The 22,036-nt window shown below is 45.2% G+C and overlaps 1 protein-coding gene across 2 annotated transcripts in view; it reads left to right on the forward strand.

Annotated features, from left to right (window-relative positions):
- LOC132452743 (NACHT, LRR and PYD domains-containing protein 12-like) overlaps positions 1-21,921 on the forward strand; it is a 30,794-nt gene extending 8,873 nt beyond the window's left edge. For both annotated transcript variants that reach the window (XM_060045516.1, XM_060045517.1), the window contains exons 7-13: positions 3,402-5,238; positions 6,626-6,799; positions 10,356-10,529; positions 10,900-11,073; positions 19,526-19,699; positions 19,816-19,862; positions 20,348-21,921. In XM_060045516.1, the coding sequence (XP_059901499.1) occupies positions 3,402-5,238; positions 6,626-6,799; positions 10,356-10,529; positions 10,900-11,073; positions 19,526-19,699; positions 19,816-19,862; positions 20,348-20,961 (3,194 nt within the window). In that variant the 3' untranslated portion in view covers positions 20,962-21,921. The remainder of the gene's footprint in view (positions 1-3,401; positions 5,239-6,625; positions 6,800-10,355; positions 10,530-10,899; positions 11,074-19,525; positions 19,700-19,815; positions 19,863-20,347) is intronic.
- The last annotated feature ends 115 nt before the right edge of the window (positions 21,922-22,036 follow it).

The raw sequence follows: 22,036 nt of genomic DNA on the forward strand, positions 1-22,036 counted from the left end.
AATTGCAGCTGAATAATGCCCTCACTCAAACGCGAATCTGACGATATATATTAGGCTATTATAGCAATAGCACCATCAAATGGCAGCGTTCAAGATCTCACAATATCAAAACTCAAGAAAACAACAACGTGGCAACAATAAAAACACAACGGCGCACACCCTTTACACAGCAATCAATATACAAAGCCACCACTCACAATATACCAAAAAAAGAAGAAGTATGGTTTAAGTTGTATTAAGTTTGCAGGCCACCATACTGTACAATTAACAATGAATCTAGCCTGATAGAGTGGTTGCCTATTCAGACCTGGATAATCCTGGGTGAAAGTTTAAGTAAGTTTGGGCTAAGATGGTAATTACCTGTGCTTTAAGGACAGTGCTGTCTGGTCTCCTTTGTGTGGCTGAGGTGAAACACAAGCATTTTTTTCCGCTTGAACCACTCCTGGTTGAACGATCTATTCTTGTCCTTTCCCTCTTGAATAATGATTAAATCCGTCGGGCGATGTGGTCCCAAACGTTTTATCTCCAACTTCTGTTCAAGTGCTAAATCTCACATGAGACAGATACTCAACACGATTCATCATTTAATGAATGAAACGTCCATTTGTTGTTATTTACTGTAACAGTAACTCTAACTGTAACAGTAACTACGTTAGCTAGCTAGCAAGATCTGATCGGCTCCCGCCGTAAACCCCGCCCTTTCTACAAATCAGCCAATGAGAAGAGCTTTGGGGCACTAAACTTCTGGTCCCACCGCCGAAACAGAAGCGGGCGCTGCGCACACGCTTACTCGCGCAACAGCACCAGTTTTCTACACTGCAGCAGACAGGGCCATCTCGGCTGGGCCCCACCGAGCGGAACAGACGAGACGGAGCAACGAACTATTTCACACACAACTACTACACTACAACAATTGCGTTCATCAAATTAAAACTGCGGACATGTAATTAATTATTAACAATTAATGTATTATTAACTTATGCTCAATGACATTTTTGAAAAAAAAAAGAAAAGTATAATCGTGCCCTGCACGGCAGCGTTCTCTGGTGGGGCCGTGCCCCACTGGCCCCTAATGCAAAGACGCCACTGATGTTGATACAATTTATAAATTGTATGGGTCCATGAAAGTGAGGCGACATCATGTTGTTTCAGTAACATATTCAGGAAAATATGGTCATTCTTGAGTGAAACTTACACAAAATAAATTAAATATACCTCAATTTTGTTAATCGAGTTCACAACCATTGATTATTCCTTCATCCAAACAGTCTTTTTTCATTTCATCACTTAAGTGGTTCAGAACTGCATTATTTAGCTGACACTGCCAGCTATCGGCTTATACATACAACAGCATTAGGGCTGGGTATCATGGCCAAGTTCCTGAATCGATTCGATTTCGATTCTGAAGGCTTTAAATCGATTAATCACGATTCGATTCAATCCGAATCGGTTCCATCTGCTCCTAGATTGAATGATAATTTTCTTAAGTTGTAAGGAAATATTCTTTATAGGCTATCATCATTAATTCATCACTAAAATCATTAATTGTGACTAAAATCTTGTAGTTGTGACTGTTAATTAACATCCTTAGCAAGATTTTACATTCTATTCAACGTGATGGCCTGCCTAATTCATTATATTAATGAAATTATCTCCATGCAACACACTGCAAAAGACATGTTTTTATTTTGTAGGCTACATTAATGACAATCCAGGCAACTATAAACAAAACTGCCTCCATCTTCCTAAAAGATATAAATATAACCATTGTAAAGATTATACCATTTCAGATAAAATATTCAAGTATTATAAAACTCCTTAAATTCATATTTTTTCAACATATTTACAAAAAAAAAAAAAATAATAATCAATCTCATGCCCTGTGAATCGATAGCGTGAAATTGAAACGAAATCGATCCAAAATCGATTAAATCGATCTTTTTACCCAGGCCTAAACAGCATTGTAACTAAGAAAATAAAGGTTGTGGAAAAAAAAAAATAATCTTGCACAGGACTTTATATACTTCATATACCCCTGTGGCTGCTTGGGGTTGAGCCCCCCCAAAAGTCAGAACCTAGACTCGCCCCTGGTTGCCATTATTGACTCTAGATCCCTAAAACGTTTTCCATATGCATGGGCTCTTTATGGTCTCACTGCAACCTTATGTTTTGAAAAATATATCTCTACTTATTTCTAAGAAATTTCTTTTTAGCAAAAATGTCAATATACATTGTTTTTAGCAACATTTTCAGTAGCGTCGCCATTATTGACTCTAGAGCCCAAAAACTTGTTCAATAGAGGCATGGCCTATTTACGCTCCTACTACAACCTTTGTGATGGGGGGAGGGAGTGGGAAGATGCATTGGTTTGAGGCACAGACCTTTTCGATTGTTGTAGTATTTGGGTTATGGGATTTTAATGTATAGGGTGGTTGTTGATATAAATATTTTTTGTTAAATAAATGTAAATAATGTTTTCAAAGATTCTACTTGTAATATGTTCAATCTCTCCTTATTTCCCCTGCTCATTAATGTGCACAAATGTACTGTATGTATGTTGCCAGTAGACACATAGAATCCTCCCGGCAGGGTGCGCTTTGCGAGCACACAAAAAAAATTGCGAGCGAAAAACATAACATTTCACCTCCGCTGCTGCAACTCCATCCTAGGGGAAACACTGTACATCATTTCATTTGCACTGAGAGTCTGGACCTACTCAATTGACAAATGTTAACTCACTTGAAGGCGGGTGTCTGTTGAAGTTAAAAACTATTGGATCTGCCCAGTGCCACTCTGGATTTGCCATAACCAATCGCTAACGTTTGGCCGGGAATTACGTTGCGCGCAGGCTGTAAACAAACCAAACAGTGTGCGTGAAGATGTCCGTCAACGAGAGCTGACTTTCACGTCATTGTTCTCAGCCACTCCCTCTGTTCGCTGATTGGACGCACAAAACTTGGACGGAGAAAACCCACATACCGCAGACGTATTACTGAAGGGAAATTGAAATTGAGCGGAAGTACTTAGGCGGGCGGAGCCAGGCTAGGGTTATTGTGGGGGTTTTAGGTTAAATGGTTTGATCCAGATATGTAGGGTCATTGTGGGGGTATCAGGTTGAATGGTTTGATCCAAATATGTAGGGTTATTGTTGGGGTATCAGCTTGAAGAATTTTAAACATTATACTGCAGATGAACAGCAGAATAACTCAGTGGAAGAGATGCACCACTATGTTGTCATATCAGGTTAGCAAGTCACTGATACCACAGATACTCAACAACAACAGCACTACCAATGAAGTTATAAGATCCATATAAAGTAGAGTTGTATAATACTTTATTCTTTACACCAGTAATATTGCTTGGAAATATGAATGGTATGTTTCTTCTGGTTTGGGATCTAGGAGCTGATGCGGTCCAGTGGCAACATGAACTCAAGGCTCATCTGAGGAAGAAGTTCCACTGTGTGTTTGAGGGAATCGCTAGAGCAGGAGAGCAGAGACCTCTGAATGAGATCTACACAGAGCTCTTCATCACAGAGAGAGGCAGTGGAGAGGTCAACATGGAACATGAGGTCAGACTGATTGAAAAGGCATCCAGGAAAACAGCCAATGAGGAAACACCAATCAGATGTGAAGACATCTTTAAACCTTTACCTGGACAAGATAAACCAATCAGAACAATAATGACAACTGGAGTGGCCGGCATTGGTAAAACTCTCTTAACACACAAGTTCACTCTGGACTGGGCCGAAGGCAAAGCCAACCACGACATAGACTTCACATTTCTCCTCACTTTCAGAGAGCTGAATTTATTGAAAGGGAAAGAGTTTAGCTTACTGAAACTTCTTCATCAGTTTTCTGTTGAAACCAAAGAATCAGAAATCTACAGATACGACCATGACCAAGTAGTCTTCATCTTGGATGGTCTGGATGAGTGTCGACTTCCTCTGGACTTCCAGAACAACCCGATCTGGACTGATGTCACCGAGCCGACCTCAGTAGACGTGCTGCTGACAAACATCATCAGGGGAGTCCTGCTTCCCTCTGCCCACATCTGGATAACCACACGCCCTGCCGCAGCCAATCAGATCCCTGCTGAGTGTGTTGACATGGTGACCGAGGTGAGAGGGTTCACCGACCCACAGAAGGAGGAGTACTTCAGGAAGAGATTCAGAGAGGGGACACTGGCCAGCACAATCATCTCGCACGTCAAGAAATCTCGAAGCCTCCACATCATGTGTCACATCCCAGTCTTCTGTTGGATCACTGCTACAGTTCTAGATGACTTCTTCAAAACATCCCAGAGAGGAGAAGAGGTGCCCAAGACCGTGACTCAGATGTACAGCCACTTCCTGAGGGTTCAGTCCATACAGGGGGACAGGAAGTATCATGGGAGAGCTGAAACCGATCCACACTGGAGTTTGGACAGCAGGGAGATCATTGTTTCTCTGGGGAAACTGGCTTTCAACCAGCTGGAGAAAGGCCAGCTGATCTTCTACGAGGCAGACTTGGCAGAGTGTGGCATCGATATCAGAGCAGCCTCAGTGTACTCAGGAGTGTTCACCCAGATATTTAAAGAGGAGTTTGGCCTGCACCAGGACAGGATGTTCTGCTTTGTCCATCTGAGCATCCAGGAGTTTCTGGCTGCCCTTTATGTCTTTCTGTCCTACATCAGCACTGGTGTCAACCTGCTCTTAGAAGAACATCCAACCTCCAGGGAAGCTGAACTCCTCCTCCTCTACCAGAGTGCTGTGGACAAGGCCTTACAGAGTGAGAACGGGCACCTGGACTTGTTCCTCCGCTTCCTCCTGGGCCTCTCTCTAGAGACCAATCAGATGCTCCTACAAGGTCTGCTGGGACCAAGAGGAAGTAAATTACTGGACAATCTAACAAAAAACGTTCCATCGGGGCAGGCAGGAAGGAGGTCACAACTCAATAACCAAATAGTCCATTACATCAAGGAGAAGATAGGTGGTGATCTCTCTCAAGAGAGAAGCATCAACCTGTTCCACTGTCTGAATGAGCTGAATGACAGTTCTCTAGTGGAGGAGATCCAACAGTACCTGTCGTCAGGAAGACTCTCCACAGAATCTCTCTCCTCTGCTCAGTGGTCAGCTTTGGTCTTCATCGTACTGACATCAGAAGAGCAGCTGGACGTGTTTTATCTGAAGAAATACTCTGCTTTTGACGAGGGTCTTCTGAGGCTCCTGCCATTGGTCAAAGCCTCCAAAACATCTCTGTAGGTTCACTCATAAGATGCATTAACAATACAGCACTATACATAATACTAGAATATAAAAGTTGTAGTAAATTTATAGGGATGGGAATTTATAAGAATTTCACGATTCCGATTCTGCTTATCGATCCGATTTTGGGTGAGAAAATAAGTATAAATGTGTTTGTTTGTATTAAATCTCTTTAATATCTGATCAGAAGTGCTTCTAGCATTAGGAAATTGTACATTTTCAAATCAATTGGTCTAGACGAAAAAATATATAAAAATATATGCCATCATTATGTGCCATACAACTAAAAACACAGACTGAAAACAGCCAAGTAAGAGCTTGTGCCTTTTGGAATGCTAACAGTGCTCATTTGCATTCAACTTGTAACAAAATTCAACTGACATAAACAAAATGAAGCATTGATTAGACAGAGATTTATTAGATGGGCCTACCTATTAAACCGTTGGAACACACAAGACCGGAAACCATAGCAATGCCGGTAAACAAATCCCGAGAAGCCCAATCCCTATGAGAGCTCCCCGCGCTACGGCCATCCGGAGGCGACAGAGCTGTTGGCCGTGATATTATATATACAATTATAATATATTATATACTATTATATATAGAGCTCCGTGAGTCGCAAACTGCAACAATCACTTTCTCCTCCATGCCGCAGTCACCCCGGACTGCACTGCACTGAGTTTGACGGCTGAACGCTGATTGGCTGTTACGTTACACATGTCACTCAGTTATCACGCTGTTGAACGCTGATTGGCTGTCATCACGACAAAAACTTGTCGCCGGTATTCTCCCGCGAAAATTTCGCCCTCATACGCGTCTCTACGTTCACTTTGTATGGGATCTTGTCGCCCCGTCGCGTTTGGTGTGAACGCACAATGCGATTCTTCCTCGGCGGCGCCATGTTTGCTGCGTTCTGAACCAAAACAAAACCAGCGTGTGTGTGACGTCATGACGCATTTGCCGCGACCGGAACCGATAAGTGGAATCGTTAAGCAGGCTTGCTAATGATTGCAAGGAATCGGTTGACTCGGAACCGGTTCTGAACAAGAACCGGTTCTCGATTCCCATCCCTAATCTCTGACGGTGCACTAAGAAGATGTATTGCAATGCAATAGAATATAAATAATACTAGAATACAAAAGTTATGATAACATGCAACATACTTATAACATGTTTTACGATACACACTATATACATAATTCTATAAAAGTAATATTATGATAGTTTTCTGTTATAGCATTTTTCTTAGTACCAAAATTGTACACCTAATATGTAACTACCATTTAAAGATCTAATGTATAATCATTTGTTCAACTATCAGAAAAGTCTTATAAAACATTTAATCACGGTTCTCAACATGTTCTGTTTTTTTGTGTGAAGGCTGAACAGCTGTAAGCTGTCAGAGAGATGCTGTAAAGCTTTGGCCTCAGTTCTCAGCTCCAACTCCTCTAGTCTGAGAGAGCTGGACCTGAGTTCCAATCGTCTGCTGGATTCAGGAGTGAAGCTGCTCTCTGCTGGACTGGGGAGTCCACACTGTACACTGGAAACTCTCAGGTCAGTTTTACTAAATGCAAACAGTTACACCACAAGGTTCGGTTTCAGAAGACTTTTAACTACTGTCCCCTGGTTTGAGAATCACACCTAAATGACGTCAAACTATATCAGATAATAACTCAGTACCTTTGACCACATGTATTAGAGTGGTGCCATTGGACATATTACACCTTGTTGTTTATGTGGGAAAATGAAAAGTTGAAAAGTTATCCAAGAGTTACCATTGCATCTTTTCAATTATATACGCAAAATATAATAATAGTTCCCTCCCACAATCTCCTGTTAGCGGGAGAGTGGGAGTTAAACAAATGAAGTCACAGTATTTGCATCAATCAAAGGTTATAGGTCTACATAGACTAATTATATTTTGGCGAGCAGCACACGCGCGTGCGTGCGTGCGTGTTCTTGCGGTGTATTGTGTAACTGCTTTAAACTTGGTCTCCCGTCGGGTCATTCCTGTGCTGTCCCCTTTAAACAAATGTAGCCACAGTATTTGCATCAATCTAAGATTATAGGTCTACGTAGACTTATTATATTGTGGCGAGCAGCACAGGAATGACCCGACGGGAGACCAGGGCCCTGTTTCCCGAAGCATCGTAAGTGGTTCGTGAAGTTCGACGTACGAGCATCGTACAGTTTTCACACCTTTTCCCGAAAGCATCGTTCCGTAACGAACGTCAGGAAAACACTCGTAGCTAACGAGGCCTACAGGGGTACTCTTAGGGTGCTAAGAGCATCGTTACTATAGCCTCAGTGGAGTCACCTGCTGGACATTCAGCGGTATTGGATGTGTTTTATTAAAACACATCCAATACCGCCGAATGTCCAGCTGGCACCATTTCGCGATACCCCCAAAACAGTGGTTACCGCCAATATATTACTCATAGACTACTGTAAGATTTAAAAAGCAAAGACCGAGACGGAGTCAACAACAACATAATTTATTGCAGCAATTTAAAATTCCAAAAATAAATGCGCAGCCGAAATGTACCGATCAAACGCCACGTCCCAAGGCAACCCTCTGACAAGGCATATAATACAATCAAATGATTCCATTGGTCCTGTGTGGGAGGTCGCTTTCGAGCTGCACTTAATATCTCCCTCTGATTTTAATTCAACCATCGTGGTTGGTCTTCGTATTGATTAATGACAGAAGACATACTGAAAACTAATCATGCTGAGACCAGCGGGTGTTGGAGAATTTCTGCAGTCGTTTTTTGTTGCGACTGTTTGCGATAAAGCACTGAAGGCGCTTCGGTGAGGCTGTGTTGAAGTTCATTATTAATTGGACCGTGTCTAGACAGTAATGAACATCCCTGACCTTAGTGGAGTGCACAATGGAGAGCGTGGTTTCTGCAGTGAACGTAGACTGCTGCGGGATACTGCTGCGATGCGTGCCTGAACCCTGCATGCTTTCCCGCTTACATTACCAGCACCATCATAAGGCGTTTTTACACTGCCAAATATGCCATCTTATGCACGCCTTTTTCACGGCACGATCCACGCGTTAACACTACCCAAGGTAAATTGCCTGCTTGAGCTAGCACCCCAATTTAGTTAATTTCGTCAGCAAAATAAAGAATATGTTGGCGTTTTTGCACTTGTAAATAGCCAATCGCGTTTTTAGCCTACACTGATGAGAACTCATTTTTGCATGCGGGTGACTTCATTCATAAAAAAAATAAAACATTTGGGAGTATGCAAATTATTTTAAAGAGGTCAAAACTCTGGGCGCAGCCCCGCCTTCTCCAGTGAACAAAGAAAGCCCGCGCTGTGACGAACGGGGGATTTGACCCCCTCGGTTTTACACAGGAAACTTGAGATAAGACGGTGAAATCGCCGGACATGCCAAGCTGCGACTGAACCGGCTTGGCAGCGTAAAAAGGTCTATACATCATCCTGCCCAACAATATGGGCAGGATGTAGACCTAGCTCTTCTAATCGGGTCAGCAATAGCCGTGTGTCAATGACCAGCCTCTGCCTTTGAATGATAATGAATGTATGGAACGTTGCATTTTTAATGTTTACACTAAAGATTCTAGACTAGAGAGTGTGTGCCATCAATGAAACATTATAAGGAATCAGATAAAGTCTGCTCTCTTTGCTGAGCAAAGCATGTTTCAGAAATCAGCATATTAAGATAAATGTAGTTGTCACACAAGCTGTTTTAGATTTTTGTAACATGAAATTGTTTCAGGGGGGAAAATGCCTCAAAAAAATATACGCACAGTGCATTCAAGATTAGGACTGACAAAGCATATGTCAGCCCAGGGCTAATTAATTGTGTTGCAATATCTTCGGCATTCATATTATTGCAGTCTATTTTATTCGTAGGATACTCTGTTGTTAGCCTTGATGGAGTCATATTTGAACCTAATTTCCTGTGAAATGCCTGCGTCTCCCCATCCTACAGAGCCCATTTCAGCACCGTGTCAGTGGACAGTTTCAAGCCTACAAACGTCGTTAGAGCAATGCACGCGCGTTCATGTTAAGAGCAGTTTCAGGAAACGCTCAAAAGAAATTTATGAAGCTTCGCAAAATCCTTGAGACATGTGAGAATGATCGTACAAGCTTGGATCCATCGTTATTGGGAAACGGGGCCCAGGTTAGCAGTAGTGATGTTATGGTTTGCGTCGAGGCATCGGGGCGTGTGTCGAGTACCTCGGCTCCTCCCCCAGCGAAGCTCCGTATCGAGTAGGTTTCACATAGGCGAAATGACGTAGCGTGTGACGTTCGAGGCTTCATCTCGGGCTGTTCCGCGATATGGGTTCACAATTGGCACATTTTTACAAAAAGAAGATTCCAAAATCGGTTCCAAAATCACTTTTATGGCTATGTAATTAATCACACTCATTCTCAGTCATCATGCAGTTCTATTATTACAATTATTAGTAGGCTACTGAGACAATCTATTTTGCCCGGGATGACTTAAAATCTAGGTCAAATGATTTGTTCTCTACCATGAGCTCGGGAGATATTTATGAACGGCAAACTCACACGTATCACTGAAATGACTTTTATTCTTAAACGTTTTGATGTTGTACGAAGCAAACATCACATCATCACAGGAAACTCTTTCTTTCATCATAATTTCATTCACCACTAGGTGTCCCTAGCGTACTCATTTGAAGCTTCGAGGTCGAACCACTTTGATGGTTCATCTGGCTGCGAGGCTTTGACGTTTCATGAGGCATCATCTCGGCACCACTAGTTAGCAGTTACACAATACGCGCAAGACCCAGAGAGTTGCCTTTTTTTTTACACACAAACACACACACACACACAGACACAGACACACACACACACACACACACACACACACACACACACACGACTCCCTTGGTGGCGGTGCCCCCGAGCCTCCCAGGATCCTTTGCGGCACCCGGACACGGTGACCATGGCCGTGATCACCACTATATAATTTATAGAAGAATAATGTATCCTCATTTTTATATGACTATCAGAAAAGAAAAGTTTCTGATAGCTAACTATCAGAAAAAGTCGTCTAAAACATTAAATCAGGGTTCCTAACATGTTCTATTTATTGTGTGTGAAGGCTGAATAGCTGTCATCTGTCAGAGAGATGCTGTGAAGCTCTGGCCTCAGTTCTCAGCTCCAACTCCTCTAGTCTGAGAGTGCTGGACCTGAGTAACAATGATCTGCAGGATTCAGGAGTGAAGCTGCTCTCTGCTGGACTGGGGAGTCCACACTGTACACTGGAAACTCTCAGGTCAGTTTTACTCAATGTGCAAACCTTTACAGCACAAGGATCTTTATTAGAGTACAAAAAAAACTACAATAAAGACATTTAATGTACAGATTTAAGGCCATAAAGTAAAAATTCACAACCCTAAATAATTACAAGAATAACTCAACATATTTATATCGTTGTTGCCATGACAGTATAAGTTGTATGTTATATAAGTACAGTTGACTATTTTTTATTATTCTTATTCTACCATTCACATGTAGTCAGGCTTTTTTTTAAAGCCTATTATTAGCGTTTAAATCTAGAAAAATTGGCATAACTTGTCTTTCAATTACGGAAAATGTTAAAGACATAAACACAGTAACATGATCTTTTTATTTTGTGTGTGAAGGCTGAATAGCTGTCATCTGTCAGAGAGATGCTGTGAAGCTCTGGCCTCAGTTCTCAGCTCCAACTCCTCTAGTCTGAGAGAGCTCGACCTGAATACCAACGACCTGCAGGATTCAGGAGTGAAGCTGCTCTCTGCTGGACTGGGGAGTCCACACTGTACACTGGAAACTCTCAGGTCAGGGTTAGGGTTAAATGTGTCTTTGGGTTTGTTTAATAGTAAGGGATGATCCAGGACTAGGTGGGCTGTGATCTAATAGAACAGACGACACGTGTCTAAAGCCCAGTTCAGACCAAAGATTAGCCTCGCAACGACTTGCAACTCGCAACTCCTTCCAACTCCTTGCGACGAGATGGGCCGCAACGTTCTAAAAGTGGGACAGTTCAAACTGCTGCAAAAAATCGAAATGGCTGCTGCAGCCGCCAATTTTTTCATGGCTACAAATGGCTGAATTCTTTTTTCAAAAATCAAATTCGAAGTTCGTTTGTGGCTGTTTTTTTTTTTTTGTATAAAATTCTAAGTTTGTTTGTTTATTAATATTAATATTCGAATATATTCGAATATTTAGTAATAATATTTTGACCATTAAATTCCTTCAGTAAGTCCTGGATTGGGCTTCGCTAGGTTTGTTTACCGGCTTTGCTATGGTTACCGTTCTCGCGTGTTCCAACGGTTTATTAGGTTTCTAATAAATCGCTGTCTGATCAATACTTCATCCACATTCAGAGTCAACGCCCTACTATGTGATAGAATTATTACTTGATGCAAATAATTCTAGCTGGCTCAGCCAAAGTTTATCAGATGGCGGCTTATTTTGGCTTATACAATTATTGTATGGCGGCGGCTGAAATTCCAAATGGCGCAAATGGCGGCGCAAATGGACGCGCCTGGCGGCGGCTTCGGGGTCTACTTGAGCTAGCACCCCAATTTACCCTGCCGGACCCTGCACACACATTTAGGGTCCGGGAGGTTTATTGGGTTTCATTCTGATGCGACGGGTCAGCGGTTCCGGGGTGGGGGGCTTGGGTAGAGGTGTTGCTGCGCTGTCTCCACAGAGACAACCCAGCGATATCATCAAGAGCAGTTCTAACTGGAGAATAAGTGACACCGCGAGCTGCTGATCACGTAAGCGCATTGAACAAAGAAGTTGAAAGATGGTTCGTTCTACAAGAGAGACGCAGAGAAACTGTCCTTGGAGGCTTTTGTCGGGAAATATGTTGGTGTTTTGGCACTAAATAGTTAATCGCGTTTGCAGCCTACACTCTACGTGAACTCATTCTTGCATGCGGGTGTCTTCCTTCATAAAAAAATCAAAACATTCAGGAGCATGCAAATGATTCTTAAGAGGTCTAGACCCCGTGCACATCCCATCCCGCCTTCTCCAGTGACCCATGGTAGGGGGATTTGACCCCATCGGTTTTACACGGGAAACTTATAATATAAGACGGTGAAATCGCCGGGTGTACCAAGCTGTGACCGTACCGGCTTGTTAGTGTAAAAAAGCCTGATAAGGAGAGGACGGCGAGTTAGAAAGCCGAGAATTTGAAGCCTAATCAGGCCTACTTCAGGCCTATTCAGCAGCATAAACAGGGTGCCTACGCCATTCTTTGTAACAAGATTTCTATTTGCAAAAACTGTTGGTTCTATTTCATTCTTACTGACCGCCAGAGGCAGTGCTTAACACTGGATGTTATCCATCGCGCATGCGCAGGTCGAGTATTTAATATCAACAAAGTCACACGTGACCGGGGATGACGTCGGGCCGCCCGTCTATATAAGGCCACGTCACTCTCCAAGATGTCCCTTGTATCTTCTCGCAGTAGCGAATACAGGTTTAGAGTAAGAGATAAGCTTGAATAAAAGCAATATAAGCCGGTGACTCTTTGCTGGTAGCCCTGCAACCGCATGGTTGGAGCCACGAATTCGTCCTCCAAGGGCTGCGATTTGTCACGCTCGGCTTTGTTTTGAACGCCGCATACCGGTGTTTTCGCCGGTGAGCTCGGCTCACGCTAGACTAACACAGCGTCTTCATCAGCTGTAGCGAGGCTGCTAAGGTAAGTATTCTCTCTGTGTTAGCTTTAAAGTTAAGTAAGATAAGGGGATTCTGTTTTCGGCACCCGCTTAAGCTTACGTTTTGTTTTGTTTGCCTCGCTGCATCGGAGATTGCCATTACCGGCGTCTGCTGCCTTTTGTGGCAACTTTCGTTTAAGTTAATTAAAGGCTCCCAGAGTGTTTTCGCTCGTTAGAGCGTGTACTCCCTTATTTGGAATTAAAGAGCAGAAGCTCCCCATTACGGTTGAGGCTAATGGGTAAATAAGAAAAATTAATTCATTTTGAAAAAAAGAAAACAGAACTCTGTTTTAGTTTGAGTTTCTTACGTTGAGCAGTTTGCTGCACTTTTGTTAAATTATTACTGTTGGGTGCTTTCGCCCATTAGTAACTACTTTACTCTGGGAATATACTATTTTTTGATAGCTTATTTCCCCCAACATGTTAGGCTCACATGGTTGCCGCACTTGCATGGCTCCACTGCTAGCCCTAGATGGACATGATGAATGCCCCACATGCCTCGGTGTGGTCCACCTGAGAGAGGGGCTGTCCGACAATCAATGTATGAATTGCAGTTTCATGCCACATGGGCTGAAAGTGGCAAGACTAGCCGAGGTGGAAGGACCTCAGGTTGAAGGTGAGCTTCCCCCGCCTGGAAGAGAACCAGTGGTACGAGTACGCTCCCCACCCAGGGCTGCCCCGCCCAGGAAGAAGGCTAGGAAGGCTGACGGTTATGCTGCCAAAGTGGACAAGCTAGTGTCAGAGTTCGCTGAGATTAAGAGTTTGCTCTATAACCTTCAGCCAGTCAGTTTGGCGTCAATCTCTCAGGCTGAGGCTCCAACTACACCAGAATGGGACGGAAATGCTCTGTCTACGAGGGCTTCCTGTAGTCAGTTCTATGAAGACAGGCCGGGACAGGGCAAGGTAGAGGCTTCTACCCAGGCTTCTGCAGGCGGCTCCCAACATGTAGGGAGTGGGTCTAGGGCAGGCTCAGAAGCTTCCCCGGCCACGGTTAAGCCAGTGGTCCGAATGGCACTGGCACGCTTAGGGTTGGATGAGGCTCCAGCAGATATCGCTCCAGCTAGTGCATTCTTTAGGCGTGTCCCGCCACAAGATACTTTTTCTGTGCCTCCCTCCCAGCCATATATTAAGGAGCTTCACAGATGCTGGCCAGACCCCAGATCTCTATCTCATCACACCAGTGACGGCAGGGCCTTGGCTTCAATGCAGAATGCCAGCAAGCATGGACTTGACCGAATGCCAGCCGTAGAGCCGACCATTGCCTCCCTCATTGTGGCACCAGAAGAGGTGTTGAGGCCGAATGCTCGCTGTCCCAGGCCACAGTGTCGCATCACTGATGACCTGTTAACAAAGTGCTACGACACAGCGGCACGTATGGGCCGTATCGGGAACTCCTTGTCCCATTTGATATTGGCCCTGTCTCAGTCCTTGCAATCATCCAGTGCAGATGCTTCAGTGCAGAGTCTAAGTGACACGTCTTTGCAGGCATTTGCCTTCATGACCAGAGAGCTTGGTAGGCTGATGGCGTCGCTTACGCTGGCTCGCCGCCAGGTATGGCTGGCCCAGTCCCCATTATCAGAGCCATGCCGGAGGACCCTTCGCACTCTCCCCGTAGTTCCGGGAGAGCTGTTTGGCCCAGCAGCACAACAGGCCTTGGATCGTGGCATCCAGGCTAACCAGACACGGCAGCAGTTTGCTTGCCTTCGGGGAGCTGCATCTCAACCGAGGCAGCAGCCTCCACAAGGTTATGGCACCAATCGTCCTCTGCCGCTAGCACGTCCTAGTGGTTATTCCAGGACCTCACCAGCTCCTGAGCGACCCTATCAACCCCGTCGGGCTCCCACAAGGCCAGCACCACAGGCACAGAGGGGTCGGGGGTCGGGGTTTCCCCCCTCCAGGCCCCCAAGAGGGCCTGAAAGTATTGCCCTTTCACATGCTAAAGACAGCGGAAGTGCTCCAGGCCGTCGCACGGCAAAGCTGGTTCACATCAATAGATCTAAAGGATGCATACTTTCACGTTCCGATAGCACCACATCACAGGCCATACCTGCGCTTTGCATTCGAAGGGCGGGCCTACCAGTACAGGGTCCTCCCATTCGGGTTATCCCTAGCCCCACGGATCTTCACAAGGTGCATGCGGGCAGCGCTCGCACCAATGCAAGCCACCGGAATACAAATCCTCCCTTATCTGGACGATTGGCTTATTTGCGCTCCAACCCGGCAACAGGCAGAGCAGAACACCACAGCCCTCCTAGGCCATGTGGGAAGGTTGGGTCTTACAGTCAACTACGGCAAAAGTTGTCTAATACCCAGCCAACAGGTATTATTCCTTGGCATAACCCTGGACTCCGTCCAAATGCTTGCCTTCCCGTCTCCACGGCGGGTAGAGGCCATACTCCAGATCCTCCTGCATTTTCGGGAGGACAGGAGGGTAAGGTACAGCCTTTTTCTCAGGCTGTTGGGAATGTTGACGTCAGTAACGTCAATAGTGCCACTGGGCCTCCTTCACTTGCGGCCGTTCCAAATTTGGACCAATGGCCTCCACTTAGATCCAAGGTTGCACGGATCCAGGAAGGTCAGGGTGTCCAGTCAATGCCTCCTGGCATTACAACCCTGGAGACGCAGGGCATATCTTGCCAAAGGTGTCGCACTAGGTTTGATCCCCTCACGCCGCGAAGTGGTGGTGACCGATGCTTCGCTCTCTGGCTGGGGGGCAGTGTGGCAGCACAGGGCAGTGAGAGGGCTCTGGAGTGCGCCGCACAGGACACAGCACATAAATGTGCTCGAGCTCCGTGCTATTTATTTAGCGCTCCACCAATTCCTGCCATACTTGAGGGGCAGACATGTTCTGGTACGATGCGACAACAAGTCAGCTGTCTACAATGTGAACCACCAAGGGGGCACAAGGTCGGCTCAGTCATTACAGGTTGCACAGCAACTTCTTGTATGGGCTCTCCCTTACTTTTCCAGCCTCAGGGCTATGTACCTTCCAGGGCCACAGAATACGGTGGCAGACTTTCTTTCACGCCAGAAACCTCCGTCGGGGGAGTGGCGACTCCACCCAGAGGTAGTAGAGGCAATTTGGAGCAAATACGGCACAGCAGAGGTAGACCTGTTTGCTTCAGAGTCCACAACACATTGCCCTCTCTGGTTCTCTCTGTCAGAGACGAGTCCGATGGGACAGGATGCCTTGGCACATCCGTGGCCATGTCAACTCCTTTATGCCTTCCCGCCATTTCCACTGATAGGGTTAACTCTACACAGAGTTCAGAAGGGGAACCACAGACTCCTGCTGGTTGCCCCAAACTGGCCAGGGAGACCTTGGTTTCCAGTAATGTACAGGCTGCTAGACGGAGATCCATGGTGCCTGCCGAAGAGGCGGGACCTGCTCTCACAGCTGGGGGGCCACATCTGGCACCCCAGACCAGAGTGCCTGCAGCTATGGGTTTGGCCCTTGAGGGGCCTGATCCACTTATAATGGAATGCGACCAGGAGGTAGTTCAAACCATTATGGACTCAAGAGCTCCCTCCACCAGGGCACTTTATGCTAACAGGTGGAAGATATTTGCAAAGTGGTGTGAGGTACAGAAAGAGGTACCGAAGTGTTCCTCAGTGCCAATGATACTGCGTTTTTTGCAGTCCTTACTGGAAAGGAAGCTATCTGCTTCCACTTTAAGAGTGTATGTGGCTGCCATTTCATCCAGGCACATTAAGGTTGATAGCCGGACGGTGGGGTCTCATTCTTTGGTGACCCGATTTCTTAAAGGAGCCCAGCGGAGGAACCCCCCACGGGCTGTCAAGGTTCCCTCATGGGACCTACCTCTGGTACTTGGAGCCCTCCGTCTCCCCCCGTTTGAGCCCTTGGACCAGGCGCCACTGAAATGGCTGTCGGCGAAGGTGGCCTTTCTTCTGGCGATCGTGTCAGCCAAGCGTGTGAGCGAGCTTCATGCGTTGTCAGTGAGTGAAGAGTGTATACGCTGGAACTCAGATGGCACAGGGGTGGCACTGTGGCCTAACCCATCTTTTTTTCCAAAGAGGCTGTCTTCGGCCCACTATAATCAGGTCATAGAGCTAGCAGCTTATGGCCCCTCACACCCACCGGATGAGGAAGCTAGTTCAGCAGAACTACTCTGCCCAGTGAGAGCCTTGAGATATTACATACAGAAAACTGCCGGTTTTCGTCAGTCTGATGGCCTGTTTGTCTGCTACGGGGGCCCGAGGAAGGGGCAAGCGCTGTCCAGACAGAGGCTTTCGAAGTGGGTGGTGGAGGTAATTGAGGAGGCATACAAGTCAAGAGGACTGTCTTTGCCTCTTAAGATCAGAGGCCATTCCACCAGGAGTGTCTCCACCTCCTGGGCAGCACTACAAGGAGTGCCTCTAGGTGAGATTTGTGCCGCGGCCTCCTGGGCTTCAGCGTGCACCTTTGCCCGATTTTACAGGGTCAATGTAGCTGCTCACCACGCAGTGGCTGCAGCTGTTATTCAGGAACCCTCAGGCCCTTCCTAATAGGTGGGTACAGGATTCCTCGTGACTACGTTGGTAATAGTCATCCAGTGTTAAGCACTGCCTCTGGCGGTCAGTAAGAATGAAATAGAACGAGAGTTACGTATGTAACTACGGTTCTATGAATTCTGGATGACCGCCAGAGTTCTCTGTCACTCGGAATCTTGCGAGAAGATTCTGAAGGGACATCTTGGAGAGTGACGTGGCCTTATATAGACGGGCGGCCCGACGTCATCCCCGGTCACGTGTGACTTTGTTGATATTAAATACTCGACCTGCGCATGCGCGATGGATAACATCCAGTGTTAAGCACTGCCTCTGGCGGTCATCCAGAATTCATAGAACCGTAGTTACATACGTAACTCTCGTTTATTTTTATTGATCCCCTTCGAGAATTTGTGTTTTAAGGGGGGGGACTAGGCTATATTCTCGCCTTCCTACTTTGTAAAAGGCATTGCAGGCCTGTTGCTTTTGGGCCGATACTGCGCCCATTCCTTGATTCGTTCTGCCGCAGCACTCCAAACAATTAATTTCGTTCCAATGTTCGTCCAATCCACTCCAATAGTTGTCCTGCATTGAGTTTAATCCAACTCTGATGAATATATGGTCCAGTTTTAAATTTCAAGAATATTTATACATTCCCAGGGCATGTTAAATGAGTGCATTTTACAAGTGCTCATAACACACTTGTAAAATGCAGTCGTCAATTGATGGAATGGGTTATTTCATACATCATCACGAACAAAATTTGTAATTAATCAAATAAATTACAGATAAATAATACTGAAATGGCACTTTTTGGTTGAACACATTTGAACTAAATAATTACAATCCCCCAATATTGACCTGAAGATGGCGCCACTGATTGGTAGACTGTCGGAATGGCAGTAGGCCAACTAAAAGGTGTCTGAATGGGGGCATGTGGGAATGGCCGCATGTAACCATAACAAAGTTTATAGCTAACATATACTGTGGACAGTACGGGACCGGGACGGAGTAAGGCCATGATGTACAAGTTGTTCTGTGGTGTGTCCTGATTGGCTGAAGAGAAATAGGTACGTCGTTGTGTTCTAAAACTGGACCTGGCGATTTGACACAAAACACTTTGACTAATTTAAGAGAGAGGAAAATAAATCGAGGGGTCCGGAGCAAGTATTGACAGAGACTTTATTGCTACCCACAAATAAGCATCAATAAAGGCGCATTGGTTTGCAAAGCACTGGCGGTCAACGGATCGCGGCTTCCTCTTTATTCACACACACAAAACAGTTTCTTTGTTTGAGGTTTCCGCCCACAATCAATCATAAATTCGTCGAACCAAATTGTCAACAAAATAATTTAGGACACCAGGCTGCGGTCAGCACGCATTAACCCTGTAGCTTCCTGCTCCTCTGGTGGGTTCCTTCCAACATGCGCCCTGACCCCAGACTCTGTGGCACCGTGTCAGGCCCTGGATCAGAATCCAGAGACGCTTTAAATGTTTTCTACCATTAGATATATAGGCCTAATATTATTCATGGTTTACCATAGAATATAATCATTAATTTCTACCACAACTGCTGCAACTTTTCCCCGGCGAAGTTCCAAAACAGCCTTGTTACAAGTCGTTGCGAGGCGAATCTTTGGTCTGAGCTGGGCTAAAGATCCCTGACAGATTGAGCATCATTATTCATTTGTAGGCTGGGTTCAACATGCCAGTGGACCACAGATGGGAGAATGAGAGGCCAGAGGAGGAACAGAACTTTAGAGGACGAGGATTTCAGGAACATAAAAAAATATATGTTAGTTTGAAGGGTTGTTTATCTTTGCTGTCTTTTTTAGCTGCTAGTGTGTTATGAGTTAACAGGTTATTGTAGCTGACAGAACACTGGCCAGCTGATGTGAGGGTGAGGGGTTGCTGTCCTGTTAACTGCTAGCATGGTGTGTGTGTGTGTGTGTGTGTGTGTGTGTGTGTGTGTGTGTGTGTGTGTGTGTGTGTGTGTGTGTGTGTGTGTGTGTGTGTGTGTGTGTGTGTGTGTGTGTGTGTGTGTGTGTGTGTGTGTGTGTGTGTGTGTAGGTTGTCTGGCTGCCTGGTCACACAGGAAGGCTTTGCTTCTCTGGCTTCAGCCCTGAGCTCCAACCCCTCCCATCTGAGAGAGCTTGACCTGAGCTACAATCACCCAGGAGACTCAGGAGCTGCCCTGCTCTCTGCTGGACTGGAGGATCCACCCTGGAGACTGGACACTCTCAGGTATGGAGAGGACAGCTCACCATTCTCCTACAAGGATTCAACCCTCTGAAAAGTGATGAGACAGCAGATGATGAAGGTGAATGTTTCATGCTGCTCTCACTTTGTTTCCCCCCCAGTGTGGAGCACAGTGGAGTGTGGAGACTGAAACCAGCTCTAAAGAAGTGTAAGTGTCTGTTTGATTCATCACAATGCACACTAACGATTGAGAGGGAAAGTCCATCCACACAGCAGGAGGTGACGTCTGTTCATTCAGATATCTGGGAATGAAGCTGATGACTGACATCATGTATCTTACATGTATAAACATTAACATAATTGCTGTGATTATATCATGAGTGATGATTTTACAACATTAGACATAACACCATAATAATCAGGATACTGTAAATCATAATTACATGTCTATTTTATATTCAAAAACTATTAAATTATACTATCATCTTGTCACTATTATAATAATTATCATTTTGTTTTAATTCCGGTCGTTACATTAGCTATAGCACATAATAATCATGTTAACATGTTTTGAATGATGCATGTGTTTCATCTTAGATTTCAATTAGAGCTGGTGATGCTGTTTATTTAATAATGATGATAATTATAATGAATAATATTGGTTTAGCAGCCTAATCATGTTTCTCCCGTCAGATGCCTGTGAACTCACACTGGACCCAAACACAGCCCACAGACGACTCTCTCTGTCTGAGGACAGCAGGAAGGTGACGCGGGTTGAAGAGGACCAGTCGTATCCGGATCACCCAGAGAGATTTGACACCTGGGGGCAGGTGTTGTGTAGAGAGGGTCTGACTGGCCGCTGCTACTGGGAGGTAGAGTGGGGAGGATGGGTTGATATAGGAGTGGTATACAGAGGAATGACAAGGAGAGGAGCGGGTGATGACAGCAGGCTTGGATTGAACAACAAGTCCTGGAGTCTTGTTTGTGATGACGACACTGATGCTGCTCTCTACACTGCCTATCACAACGGTAGTTCAACATCCATACGTCTCCCCCCCCCTTGCTCTAACAGAGTAGTAGTGTATCTGGACCGGCCCGCTGGCTCTCTGTCCTTCTACAGAGTGTCCCCAGGAGGAGGAGGGTCCTCAGACACACTGACACACATCCACACCTTCCAGGCCTCCTTCACCCAGGAGGTCCTCCTCCCTGGGGTTGGGTTACATAGGAGTGGTTGCTCAGTGTCTCTGGGAGTGTCCATTGTAGACACACAAACACACACAGACACATGGAAAAGCACACACATGTAGACAGTCATAAACACACCCAAACCAACAAACACAAAAGTACATAGAAAGTAACACACACGCACACAAACAAACACATCGCACTCTATAAACACACACACACACAAGTACACAGACTTATTTACACACACACACACACACACACACACACACACACACACACACACACACACACACACACACACACACACACACACACACACATCCTTCATGGATCTAAACCCACATCAGGTCAGTGTGCCGGTGGTAAGCAGCAGGTAACATCAGTTTCTCTCGTGGTTCATCTCTCAGCCCTCTCTGTGTTCAGCTGGGCTGCTGAGCGTCAGATTAGAGGGGGCCGCTTGGGTCTGGGGGGTCCTCACAGTCCTGACGTTGTTGAGGACCAGCTGTTAGGGGGACGTTTGAATACCTGTGGACCCATGGACGTACCTGTAGTGCATCGGGTTGTTGAGCAGCGGCTGTTGTTGCTCTGAGGGGTCAACCCGTTCAGTGGAAGTACAACACTTTGTGATTGATTTAAATACTCCACTGAACTCCAAATGCTGCATTTTATTGGGGTTCTGAAAGGTTCAGCATAAACCATGAAAGGAAGATCTTCCTTTGGGTTAAGCAGGTTGAACAAAGATTTACTTTCTGATGTAAAATGTGTTTTAATTGTTGATTGATGGTACGCTATTTTACTACATTATTTAATATATTTTCAACATTGTTTTAAAGGAATACAAAATCAGTTTATATTTTGCCATGCCTGACATGGAATGTGATTTAAAGCAGATTTAACAACATAATCATGAATGATGATAAGGGTTCTATGGGAAAGGGTAACAATGTTGTAAATTACTTAAAACAGAAGATAGTTTCTTTGTGTTCTGTTGGGAACAACAAGTCAACATGTTCATTCATTATGATTTGTAATTGTTCATAAAGCATAATGTTAATAAACAACTCAGTCGATCAACTGAACGTTCTCGTGTGTTCAGACGATTCTTCCCGTTAGTTCAGTTTAAATCCTCCAAGTCTTCTGGAGACGTTACCTCCAACACAACAGTGGAGTCTCCATTCACCCCTTCATCAGTGT

This window comes from Gadus macrocephalus, chromosome 23 (assembly GCF_031168955.1).
Source record: "Gadus macrocephalus chromosome 23, ASM3116895v1".
NCBI lineage: Eukaryota > Metazoa > Chordata > Actinopteri > Gadiformes > Gadidae > Gadus > Gadus macrocephalus.